Here is a 14,519-nt window from a genome sequence, read left to right as displayed (position 1 = left end):
CATTTAGGGTTCCGCCTAAGATTAAAGCTGAAATTACCATGAAATGACATGAGAATAGACTGCGATATATGGTTACAATTGAAATACCTGAAAACGGTAATTGTACAAATGAAGGCACGATGCAGTGTGATGAGCTCAAAATTTAATTGTTATTTTAGATTTTAGTATAAGTACGTAGTTATTTAGACTGATGACTGGAGAATAATAATTTTCGACTTCGTAGGGGAAATGTGGTAAAATCACTCTCAGATAGAGTGTAGACTTCAAATATGTTGCACGGAGTCAAACTTTCTACATATCTATACAATTAAATAATTAATGTTCTTTTATGGAAGTGTACTACAAAAGAAACTACATATTTTTCTAAAAGAAACGCTTTGAAAATTGAGAAAAATATTTAAACCTCTCAATTTTTTTCTCGACATTTCTCAAGGTCGGATTCTGTCGACATGAACCATTTTGTTCCGTTGCATGTCGCAAGAGCCCAACTATAACCGTAATTATAATAATTTGAAAAAAAAAAAAACCTGTGAGTCCTGGCATCCTTATTAAAGAATTTATTATTATTATACTAAGGATCGACCCACACTATAATACCGGCCTCGGTTCACTCTCGGACGATCTCGGTTCGCTCTCGGACAATCTCGATTGATTCATAATCTTTTGTTCCATTCTAGTCATAGTCAATTTCGAATCTCGTGTTAGTGCTGTCCGTACCGAGGCCGAATTGAGACCAGCAAAATAGTGGGAATCCGGTTTAGAATGGCGCGTTCACATATTGAGTAAAGCGATTGCTAATCTTTTAGATTTAAGATTTTACTTAGGTATTTAGGCTTTATTTAAACTAAATATTGCAAGTGCTAGAAGAGCCATCCAGATGTTAATAAATTAAATGCAATTACTATTTATAAACAATATATTATATATATGTAATATGCGATGTCAATGTAGTTTTATATAAATATATATATATATATATATATATATATATATATATATATATATATATATATATATATATATATATATATATATATATATATAATATGCTCACAACTGTAATTTGAAACAGGTAAATATCAGCACAGCACACGACCTCCTTAGCGGAGTGATAGAGTGTAGATACGTTACTTTGTATAAAAGAGGTACCAGGTTCGAGTCTCGGTCTGTTTAAGGATATATCTTATTAACATCGTTTTTGATCTGGGTATTTGAACATAACACAACATATCACTATAGCGTTAATTATATGATTTAATAAATTAGTTATATATTCTACTGTTATCTTGCGATAGTCCAAATCACTGGTTATTAGATTTTTTTTTTGTTTAATTCCGCTACTATTAGTATGTGTGCGACTGGCAACACTCGAAGATTGAAGATTGTGGAACTTCTGGTAGTAATAGTTGTGGTCAGGCTTCGAGTGTTGGCAGTCACACACATAATAATGGTTGCGGAATTAAACAAAATAATTTTAATTAAATAACCAAATTATGTATATATAAAAAAGATTAATTTGCTCATACAAATATCATTATTATTGTTTCTAAAAAAATTTTACAAACAAAATATTTTTTATTATACATGTATTTTAATAGAAATAGATATGAAAAAAAAAACATATATACCCCTGAAGTATTTCATTATAATAAATACGTGATGAAAGTTAATGACTTATTTGTGAGGAATCTCTTTTCTAACTACCCCAGCTGGGATTACAGTCGTGAGCATATCTATACTACAATAATAAAACTGAAGGTGAATTGTGATAGAATAAATCGGTGTCATTTGTAGACGGTTGTATGTTTGTTTGTATTGTAGTCAATTTACATGTGATAGTCAATGAGCCTAAAATTATAACGTCTCTCTTTATTCTCTTCTTATGGACTGATTTTCTTAGAACAGTTTAGTTTTTTTACATGAATACATTAAGTTTTCATTGGGTAATATAAATTTTAAAAAATATTAATAAATATATAACTCTCATTAGTTATTATTTAACAATATAAAATAAATTATTTTTTAAATATATTAATATCAATTTATAAGAGTAAATTCTTTTATTTATTTGTATTATAAGTTTTAAATTAACAAGTCAATCTGCAGACAATTATATTCTATTTAGAAATGTTTATTCCACATTTTCAAATCTCAACTTCTATACAAAACCTACTCTATGATACATAAAAACCTTACTAAATAACCTATTATGTCATATGTGAATCATATAAAATATATAAATTTTTAAATACAATAATGTCGCTGGAATAAAACATTTTATCTTATGAATGTTTAAATTAAATAGACAATTTCAATTTGCTTACAGGAAACTTAAGAACATATCATAGTTTGTAAGAATATTAAAGAGAATAAATAAAAAAATTAAAAGTTAATTAAATGGAATTATTAAATATATAAAATTTATGTAAGTGTGGGTTGTGCCAAGGCATCATCAATTTAATGAAATAAAAAACAAATGTGTGGTAATTATAATTAAATGTTAATGAATTGATGAAGTGATAAAACGTTTTAGAAATAAGACTGTTCAGCAGGAGTTTAATATATTGATCATTAATTATTTACTTCATTTCATACTGTATAATTATGTTAAAGTAAATGCTGTGAGTACCTATAATAGGCATGTGCATTAATATTGCATTGTATTTAATGTTTGTTATATGTGTTATAATGCAATATGCTGTTGGTGTTCCTTTAAATAAATAAATAGTTACATAAAAAGTGAGGCATTAACTGTAAAAATATCTATTATTTACTATTAGACATTAAAACATGTATTCATAACAGTCTATCCCGGATAATCCTGACAAAATGTCTAAAAAAAACCTAAGTCTAAGGATAGGTATGTTTTGTCAAAAAAATACCTTATAAATAATGTCTGCCTATAAATATAATTTATTAGTACTGAGATAATTCATTATCATTATTATCTCATTTAAGATTATAATAATAAATTTATTTATTTAACATTTATTTATCTAATAGTTATTTATATAAATATTTTTATTATACAATGTAAATGGAAAAAATAATGTATGTAAATCTGAAAAAATCAATCAATGAAATGATATTAAAGGCTAAATATAAATAATTTTATAATTATATTTTATTATTATGGCGCGACATAGCTTTTATTTATAGAGTTATTTTTTACTGTGGTTATAGTTCTAGATATAGACAATATTTACTATTTGTACAAATAGATAAAATATTATTTATATGTGGATATATGTATTTATATGCACGACTGATATACGTTGCGAATAAGCTGTATACCAAACTGGCGACCCATCAGGCTATGAATCGGTGCGAGTTAGCATTTATGTATTTTATTTATTTATTTATTTAAGATAAACAACACATATAATAACAACACAATTAAATAATAATTTAACAGCCAATAAAGTTTGCATGAATGTGTAATACAAGTGAAGGAAACACACAAAAATAAACAGTACTATTGAAAACAATAGTAACATTCTCAATAACAAACCTCAGAAATTAACAGAGCCATCCATATCATATTATTTGAAAATAACACATAGGTATAACTATTAAAAAAATATGTTTGTACAAATTTATAAGTACGTACAAACCTTCTGAAAAAAATATCTAATCGAGAAGGGAACTCATATCAAAATATACTGCGTGGACTCAATACGCAATTTTTCTCTAGTTGATTCAAACAATTTACAGCCTAAACGCTAAGAGCTAGGGTGTTGAAATTTGCATCAATGATAAATAACATGAATGAGTAGCGCAATCTAAAGTTTGAGCTAAATCAGTCCAAAAACAAGGCTTTTGTGAACAAAAATACAAACCCTTAGAAGTACCACTTGAGCGCGCTCTATACAAAGTAGAGTATCTATTTACCAATTTTATAACATTTAATCAAATTTGAAATCATTTATGGACAAAATGAGATAACTAGTACAGAAGTTACCTACTGGGGGCAGTGCCCCGGGGCCTTCTAACTCAGAGCCCCCTCGAACTCTGACTTACAAACTAGTGAACTAGTGAAAATTTCTCCCACATTTGGAATATAAATAAACCAGATTCCAGGAACGAGACTTTGATAATGACAACTAATTTAAAAAAAAAATACAAAGGAATTCCCAACAAGTCTCGAACATCTGTGTTTGGAACTTGCAGGGAACTCCCCTGTGTTACTCGTATTAGGCTGGTTTATGTTTTGGCTCAAGATCTTTGGTTACCTAGCTATCCATTGATATTATTTTTCGTTTCTGCATTTAAGTATCTTCATGTCAATTTCATCTCACTTCTTTCACAATGAAATATAGACACAAATTACTTTATTTTGCATGAAAAGTGTTCAAAAGGCTGATACATCATATTTAAATTCTGCTCACACTCTACACCAGAATTTGGCATACAAAATTAAGAATTTGAACAATGACTCATGTTACGTTATACTCATCATATTTTATTTTACTGTCATAAAAACCCACGGCCTACCCACTGGTAGACACTTCTCCTGCCTACCAGTATGTTAATATTTTTGGTAGTCCTACAGAAGATTATTATATATTTCTATTAATAAAAATTGTCACTAATATACAGGGCCGTGCCTGACGGGCGTTCATTGCGTGCACCGCACGCAGGCGGCCGAAATTAAGAGGCGGCCAAATCGTTACAAGTTGTTTACTGGGCCGATTTCGGTTAACCAAAAACTGATTTTTTTCCCGGTTTGATTGTAATAAACATTAAAAATTAAAGTAGTTTTTTTTAATGTTATCCTGGGGGCGGCCATACAGACTGGCACGCAGGCGGCCATATACCCAGGCACGGCCCTGCTAATATACTCGTTTGAGATTGTATTGTCTCGTTGTATGATTATGAAATGTCAGAGTATATAGGACGTTGTGTATTATTCATAAGTCGATGTCAAATGCTTTAAAAGTCTGTGTTAAATGTTGTTTGGACGCTTTATTGTGTGTTGCAGAAATAAAGTTTGCCCGAAGTTTTTCTCGTTTTGATTCACGTTTGACAATCCTGACTCCTTGCTGATTATACATTTTAATTTATAAGTCGTAGAAAGTCTTGTTGCACTATTTATTTTTTTATACAACGTAGAATAGCAAACAAGCTGACGGCCCACCTGATGGAAAGTGGGAACCGTCGCCTATAGACATGAGCAATACCATGCACATAACAGAGTATACTGTTTCGCCCATGATACCCCCCATGTGTTGCCATTCCTGAGGACTATAAATGCCTAATAAGAAATTTGACAAAAATCGAAGTTCAAAAAGAGATAAGTAGTTCAAATATGTAATTCAATAATTAAAAATATCGGTAATTGGGAAGATATTTATCTTTCCAATTACCGATATTTTCTGAAGATTTAAAGAGGGACGAAAGAAGAGTATTCTTATTTATTGGCATTATTTATTTTATGGAATAAAATAGAATAGAAATATAATAATAATGTGAGCTTTAAACTGCTGGACTGGTTTGGAGAAAATTCAGCACATACGTAGATGTACATAAATTTAATAAACATAAATATATTAACTATGTACTATTAATACATATATTTTGCTGTTTGTAGGTTTGTTCTTAACTTCGCGCAATAAATATAGCCAAATTAATAATTATTAATATAAATTTGTTGCTTACTTATATTAATGCCTCAATAAAAAATATAATAAATAAAGAATTTAATATTTTATTAAACTTAGAATGGCAAAGAAGTTAATGGTCCATTAATGGAAAGTGGAGCCTGATCTTCCTTTATCTATACTAATAATTAAAATATGTATATATTATAAAACGGTTTGTATGTTTGAACGCGCTAATTTTTTAATTCTAGAGCCTAGAACTACCGTATGGAAGAATATTTTTGCATTTGATATCTCATCTCTTGAGAAAGGTTATAAGCTTTTCACCAACACGATATGGCTTTGGGATACAGATAATATTTTCTCAATATATACTGAGTGTTTATTCTATAATATTCACATAACAAGTCACCAATTAGTTTTTGAAACGCACAAAAAAAAAATAGTGACTCAATTTTTATATCAAAATGAATAGTGTTGCATTTTATTGAATGACGATATATTTGAATTTAGAACACGGAGTCGTGCACATGAAGATTCTGTTTCGCAATTTTAAATTTGGCGAAAATATAATAATAATAAAGTTAACAAATTAAAGAACTCTCAAAATTTCCCAAAAAAACGACTAAGTTATTTATGTGATCAATTTAACAAAAGTAATAACTGACTTTTGTTTTTACAGGAGTGTATAAACTCCTTGGCTTCGGATGATCACACTGGAATGGACTCATTCCATGAATGCCTCCAGGAATACGGTGAAGGCCTTGAAGTGGTTCAAATATGTCTAGAGCCAGAGGAATCTTCATTAAAGGACGAGGAACTATCTGCATTTGGCGACCTCAGTTTCGAAGACTGTAAAAAAAGCGATAGTATTAAAAACAATAAAGAAGAAAAGCTAAATGGAGTAACTGATATGAAATCGTCTGATGACTCATTGGATGAGCAAGATGACGATATGACAATAACAGAAGACGATGTTCTCAATATGCCAAGAGAATTAAATATTAGAAGTAAATCAGTCGATAGAAACGAAGTAGAAGGAAAAAGGTCTTTATCTAAACAGCAGAGCAGAGATTTATCGACGTCAGACGAAATGGTGTTTGCTGTTACACCGACCGGGCTAGAAAGGATCAGTTATGACAAATATTGGAAAGAATGTGATGAAAATAAAATTGAAAAGACTGTTTTAGAAAAAGTAAAAAGCAACGAAAGTTGGAAAGAATGCCTCAATTCACCCACCGACGAAACTAGCAGTTTTTACGATGCAACTACAAGAATCTCCGTCCAGGAAGAAAACAGTTCTCTATTGTTTATCGACCACGAGATAGATGGATACGAAACATGTCTCGACGAAGATTCTACGTCCATCAAGTGTACAGTTAAAAACGCTCGTAAAACAAACGGCGATCATCACATCAAAGAGTCGCGTAAACACGATAAAATAGCTGTTAAAAACAAAGACAACGATGTTAGTGCCAAAACTGCAAATGTACAGAACACTGCCAATACCGTAGAAGACTTGTCGTCTTACAGCCACCCTTATGTACAGGAGCATATTATAAAACAAATGAAATCATTGAGGATAGAACCGCTAAATATAAATATAAGTAGTAATAAACTAAAGAAACGCAGCCCAACTAAACCGTCCAAGAATGAACGACGACAGTGCGTCGAGTATTACAACGATCAGGCGGAGTGTTTAAAGGAGATTAGGCAGAAGAAATTAGAAGAGGAACAGAGGAGGCATAGAGAGGAACAGAAGATATTGGAGAGAAAAATTGTGACTATGGAGAAGAAGTTGCATTTTCAGAGGCAAGAACCGAGTGAAGAATCGACAGATATCGAAACCAATTATGTGCCGGGATGCCATAAGTGTTTTTTGGAGAATTATGCGTATGCTATAACTAAAGCGTATATGGCGGAGGCGAACGCGTGCAAATATTGTGAAGTGATTAGGGACATGTTAGAACCACCCAAGAACATTCCTGATAGGCGAATGTCGGCTCCTGCTTTGGTCAATTTGGACAGTGGTGGTTCAGAGACTGATGATGAGGACTTTTTGTTGCCGCCAGTGGTGAAGGACAGGCGAAAGTCCGCCGGTCCCCTCAAGTTCCTGGTGCCTTCCAGGAGACCTAGGTGAGTCTTTTGCATGGAATTTTTATTATATTTATATTTTAAACTTTAAACAAGCCATAAAATTGTTTCTAAACAGTGAACACGTGTTGTCAAAGTGTGCTATAAATATTGTAGCAACGAGTCATTACGCCATAAAAATAGCACGTGCTCTTTTTTATGACATACATCTTTCATACATTTTTCGCTAAACTACTGACATATAATTGGCTCTCTTTCAAATTGTAGTAGTAATTTTTAAATCGATTTATAACACTTAATTTTAAGTAAAGCGATATGACGTGCCCGTAGTAGAGTATTGTAATTATTTTATATGATCTAAGTTTGTAGGTCCCAAGTTCAGATAAAAAAATTATAAGTGTTTTTGAAAATATTATACAAGTAAATTTTAAATGTTATAACGTCAGATTTAAAATGTTATAACGATAAATAAAAGATTGCTGCTAATAGAATGTTACAACTAACTCTCTAGAAATGGCTGGACACTGCTTCACTTCATATTAGATTGGGTTCAGTGAAGTATATACTATTGTTATGTTCACTACAGTGGCTAGTTGCCACCAATTACAACAATAAGCAAAGAAACATGACAAAATATTAAAATTAGACTTTCTTCTAGAGTAAAATAAATTTCCCAATTATTAGATAGTTTATGGCTTCCATAAATTAAAATGAATATACCAAGACCCTAATATTACTCAAGCCTACATGTGAAGCTAAAGAACACCCATAAAAACATATACATGGAAAAACATTACCATCCTTTGTTCAGGTGTCGGATAAAACATAACATGCCAAGCTCACAACAAACATTTGCATTAACAAAAGATTTCCTACACGTGAAACCTTAATGCGATGAAGCCCTATAAATAAGGACGGACTTATTTCTATCTGTTTACCGTGTGCTCAGCAAAAATCAACCTTAAGTACACGTTACGGAGTTTAAAATTATAAATTTTGTACTGCTAAGTATTTCTTCTTTATAAGAACAGAATTGGACCCTAACGTGCATGAAATTGGAATCAGAATTATGTTTGATTGGACGATATTTTACAGGGACATAACAATGTGATTGAAATTGTAATTTATGCGTATTGTAATTGGGATTATTTTTCAATGAAAATAAAGGAAAAGGGTATAACATCTTTGCATTTCAATTTACATTTATCAAGTTCAAGTTCGTGCAGAGGTTCATTGTTGTAACAAAATATTAGTCGAACTTCTGGGATTGAATACTGATAAAAGTAGTCTGTGATCTATCAAATATTTATACAAATATTTGAACGTGTTTTAACAAAAACATTATCAATCAATGAATGAATGAGTAAACTTTATTTGCATTATACAATATAGGGAATAAACAAGACAATTAATAAATGTAACGATACAGTTGTATAAGTACAGTAAGGTGGTCTTATTGCTGAGAGCAATCTTTTCAAGACAACCTTAGGGTAATGGACTAATTGTTGTACAAGTAGGTATGATAGTACTGTATGATTATCAATATTTAAACTAAAGGGAGATTTATTTTTTTATGTTACTTACATAGAATAGCAAACAAGCTGACGGCCCACCTGATGGAAAGTGGTAACCGTCGCCTATAGACATTAGCAGTACCATGTACATAACAGTGTATACTGTTTCGCCCATGATAGTCCCTATGCGTTGCCATTCTTAAAGACTCAGGTGTTATACCTCTGTAATCTCTATAAATTCACAGCCATATCCCACCCTTCAAACCGAAACACAGCCATGCAAACACAACTGCTTCACAGTAGAAACACACATCGCATAAAAGTCGCCTGCTTGGATAACTCTTTCACACTTGTATGTGTCGCAATGTAGCCATGTTTGTATGGATAAGTTATGGTTTGATTGGTAGGATTATCATCATATCAGCCTTTATCTATCCATTGCTGAACGTAGACCTCCCTCAATTTGGTGGGATTTTGACAGTAGATGCCATAATTTACAGGCGTTTTAGCAATCGCAGTTAGGCTTTGGTGATGTTTTAAGAGGGACGCTACTGCCCATCCTTCTACTATTCACATCTCTTAATCGCTTCTTACGATACCCATGGGAGAGGAATGGGTAGCCCATTTGACGCCGGGATCATGTGACCTTCGGGGCCGCATGTTGGAAAGTTGCATTTTTTAAATTAGTGATTATGGAATTGGCCCATTTTATGCTGCGACGACATGGCACCCAGGACTACAATTTGGAAGGTTGCATTTTTTAAATTAGTGAATATGGAATGGTAACCCCGCGGACGCTATCGGTATACTCTGACGAGGCACCAATGAGGGATGATAGGTGAGGATGAAAGCAGGTCAGTTAGCCCATCGTGACGAATTCGTCAAGAATTAACCACGATGATTTACAGGTAGAACCATGTGGAGGTTTACCTGATAAGGTATATTGCTAGCCGTGGGGCAGCTAGATCCCATTACTAACACTCCCTTGCCCCCCGGAGGGTTGCATTGCAATCGTTTAAATTCTACATCACATCAAAGGTCAGAGACTTTGTACAAAGGTCGTTTGCTTGGGTACCTTTATCCCATTCGTGTTTCAACCGTAAAGTAGTTGTGTTTGCATGGCTGTGTTTCGGTTTGAAGGGTGGGATATGGCGTGAATTTACAGAGTACAGAGGAATAATATCTGAGTCCTCAGGAATGGCAACGCATGGGGGGTATCATGGGCGAAACAGTATACTCTGTTATGTCCATGGTACTGCTCATATCTATCGGCGACGGTTCCACTTTCCATCAGGTGGGCCGTTAGCTTGTTTGCCATTCTAAGTTGTATAAAAAAAAAAACACTCGAAAAACATTACCTTCTTTCTCCACAGTCGGGTAAACATTGTTTTCATTAATAATTTATTCATTTCAGATTCTCTTACGGTGTAATAGCTTATTTCTTTATATAATTTGTTATATATATATATATATATATATATATATACATATATATATATATATATATATATATATATATGTATATTAATGAGCATTCATTCAACTAAGTGGCCATCTTGTAATGTGATTGGTACAATCCCGTGGGATTGGACGCTTTATGGAGAATTTATTGGACAATAATAAGCGATGTGTTCAATTAAGTTAGTCCAATATACGTGTAAGTCGGGCGAATAAACGTATTTCGAATATCGTATGCATTTATATTACAATACCTTATTTCCCGTGGGAATTTCGGGAATATGATATTGCATTTAATAAAATGAACGCAATTCCTTTTGATAAATTTCATTTTTTTTATACCACTGTGGTGGCAAACAAGCATACGGCCCACCTGATGTTAAGTGGTTACCGTAGCCTATGAACACCTGCAATACCAGAGGTATTACGCGTGCGTTGCCGACCCTGAAGAAACCTCTTTACACCCCCTTTTGAAGAACCCCATGCTGTAGTCTCTTGAGAAAACATCGGCAGGGAGCTCATTCCACAACCTGAGTTCGTGGGAGGAAATATCTCTGAAACCGCGCAGTACGCGACCATTGAGGCTGTAGGACATGAGGATGAACTCCCTGTCGATGGCGAGCCGTACGATGGTAAAAAGTGGCTGTGGGCATCATATTGAACAATTCATTCATTTTAGCCATTATCCGTCCACTGCTGGACATAAGCCTCCCCTACAGACTGCCATAAAAAACGGTCCTGAGCCACCTGCATCCATTGACTTCCTGCAATGTATTTCAGGTCGTCACACCATCTAGTGGGGGGTCGTCCTACACTGCGTTAGCCAGTACGTAAATGACAAATTTAGTCTGAATTGATTACTAAATTAATAAAGAAATAAATATTATTTTTTAGGTTCTTATCTGATAGGGTATGTGGTCCCGGCATGGAATAGGCTACCCCTTTCTTTCCCGTGGGTATCATATGAGGCGACTAAGGAACGGCGAGAGATGAGCAGTGTCTCTTTTAGAACACCTGTAAAGCCTGACTGCGATTGCCAATCTGCTTGCCAAGCGTGGCAATTACTGGCAAAACCCCCCAAGGGGGCTTATGTTCAGCAGTGGACAGTTAAAGGCTGATATGATGGTGAATTGAGAATCGATTAACTTGATCGAGATTGGATTAGATTTATTTTGTAGAATATAATTTTGTTTGGCATATAATGCAAGCAAGAATTCTCGTTTATAGTGAGGACAATTGATATGATTGTGTGACATCTTTGAACAAGGATGAGCTCACTTGTATTTGCTTTAAGCATCGAATTCGATATTGTTCAATCAACAGGATTATTATCATTATAAATTTTACATTATATATAAAATTTATACAGAAAAATTTATAATGTAAACTTTTTAGTGATAAATTTATAATGTAAAATTTATAGTGATAAATTTATAATGTATAATTTATAGTGATAAATTGGTAATGTAAAATTTATAGTGATAAATTTGTAATGTAAAATTTATAGTGATAAATTTGTAATGTAAATTTTATAGTGATTTTATAATGTAAAATTTATAGTGATAACCCCGTTTCTGCTATGACGCAACTGTGCTTCGGTTTAATAGAATCATTATCATATCAGCCGTTAGCTGTCCACTGCTGATTAAGGCCTCCCCTTGGGGGGTTTTGTGGGTCTGCCAGTAGTTGTTACTTTGGCCACCGCAGTTAGACTTTGGTGATGTTTTAAGAGGGACGCTGCCGCCTATTCCTTGACCGTAGGTGGGGAAGGGCTTGTTAGTAATGGGATCTAGCTACCCCATTGCCAGCAATACACCCTAACAGGTCGACCTCTATGTGATTTCCCCTGGAAACTATCGTGGTTAATTCTAGTGGAATTCGTCACTATGGGCTAACTGACCTGCTTTCATTGTCACCTATCATCCCTCACTGGTACACCGCCAGTACATACCGTTAGCGCAGGCGGGGTTACCATTCCATTATCAGCCATTAAAAAAAACCCTTGATCATTAAGTTCTTCTAGTCATCTTTTACGGCACCCGTGAGCATGGAAGGAGTAGCCCATTTTGTGTCGGGACCACACGGCGTTACAGTTTAATGGGATATGTCAATGAATTACATAATACAATTTATATAATAGTGTCTAGGCGCGAGAGACACCCACTATGGGAGTCGCAGTGTATTCTTTTTATTAGTGGAAGTGTTATTCATATCTATAGTTAGTAGTTTATTATTCCAAGTTATATAAAAATATAACTTAATGACTGTAGTCTTATAAATAAAAAAATAACTAAAGATGTACTAAATAATAACTAGTGGGTTCTTCAACAAATAGAATAGAAAATAGGACTCAATCCATCATTATGTATAAAAGTTTGCTCTTAAAAAAAAACAACGATAAAAATCATGACAGTTTGGGTCCAATACTGCAGTAGCACTTATCAATTTCAAAAACAATTATCAAAATCGGTAGTGCATTTGTATTTTTAAGTTTATATTATGTATATAAAAAAAATTCGGATAATTCGTCTATTGGAGGTTGCTTGAAAATTATAACTATTAAAAATTCTTAAGGTAAAAAAAATGCGTTTGTAGAAAATTTTTTGAAAACAGTCCGCCATGGATTAGAGAAAATAGTGAAGTAGGCTCGGATATCGATAAATTATAAAATACATTTATATAATATTTATATATATTAATTTTCCAATAAATAAATAAATAAATATTATAATTATTATTTATAGTATAATTTATTATCAAATTATTTTTGCACAATATAATTATGTTATGTTTTATATACAAGCCCTTTAGACAAATACCCTTTCGGGTTCTTAAGGTTGACTGGAAGAAATTTCTTTATGGGATAAGTCCGCCTATGTACATTTTTGTTGTAACCTACTGAACTAGAGGCTATCTTGCGGAAGTCCACATAACTGATTATTATATTATATCTGCTTTTAATTGTCCACTGCTGAACAAAACTCCGCTTATGGGAATGGCTTATGTCCAGCTAATTATGACAGTTAACGGCTAAAATAATAATAACAAAAAAATAGTCGACACCCAGAGGAAAGAAAGCCGGATCAGCGATTAATACTCTACAAATCGCAAATCCGGCCCCACATGGAGTATTGCTGTCACTTATGGGCGGGAGCACCTAGATACCAGCTCAAACCTTTCGACTCGTTGCAACGACGAGCTATGAAAATTGTCGATGATTACAGGCTCACAAGCGGTATCGAACCCTTAAGTCTTAGGAGAGATTTTGCCTCCCTCTGCATGTTCTACCGCCTGTACAATAGATTGTTGTGCTCAGAGGAATTGTTTAATATGATGCCCACAGCCACTTTCTACCATCGTACGGCTCGCCATCGACAGGGAGTTTATCTTTATGTCCTACAGCCTCAATGGTCACGTACACACACACAGTTATTACACACATATTAGTACACAGTTATTGACAAATATAATAAAAACAATAATACTGTTGAGGAAATTAAATCTACTCAAGCAGAAACAATTGTAGGAGTCCCTCAAGGTAGTGTTCTGGGTCCACTTCTTTTTCTGGTAAGTGTAAACGACTTACCTAAAATCACAAAACATCTCTGTGTGATGTTTGCAGATGATGCGACCATTTTTATTACGGATAATAGCAGTGATAATGACGTGTTTGAAAATGAAATAAATGAAACATTACAAACAATGGTTAAGTGGCTCAGAACTATTAACCTTAAAATAAATTTTAAGAAAACAAAATTTATTCAGTTTCGCAACTATAAAAATAATTCTTTAAAATTGAAAATCCATTATTCAAATACAACAGTCGAGGAAGTTAACGAACATAACTTTTTAG

The 14,519-nt window shown here is 33.2% G+C and overlaps 1 protein-coding gene across 11 annotated transcripts in view; it reads left to right on the top strand.

Moving 5' to 3' along the window:
* LOC113513909 (inaD-like protein) overlaps positions 1-14,519 on the top strand; it is a 332,239-nt gene that overhangs the window by 303,934 nt on the left and 13,786 nt on the right. For all 11 annotated transcript variants that reach the window (XM_052898433.1, XM_052898434.1, XM_052898432.1 and 8 more), the window contains one exon: positions 6,283-7,736. In XM_052898433.1, the coding sequence (XP_052754393.1) occupies positions 6,283-7,736 (1,454 nt within the window). The remainder of the gene's footprint in view (positions 1-6,282; positions 7,737-14,519) is intronic.

This window comes from Galleria mellonella, unplaced genomic scaffold (assembly GCF_026898425.1).
Source record: "Galleria mellonella isolate WM207_F2 unplaced genomic scaffold, CSIRO_AGI_GalMel_v1 utg425, whole genome shotgun sequence".
NCBI classification, from domain to species: Eukaryota; Metazoa; Arthropoda; class Insecta; order Lepidoptera; family Pyralidae; genus Galleria; species Galleria mellonella.
This window is presented reverse-complemented; position numbering and strand designations above follow the sequence as displayed.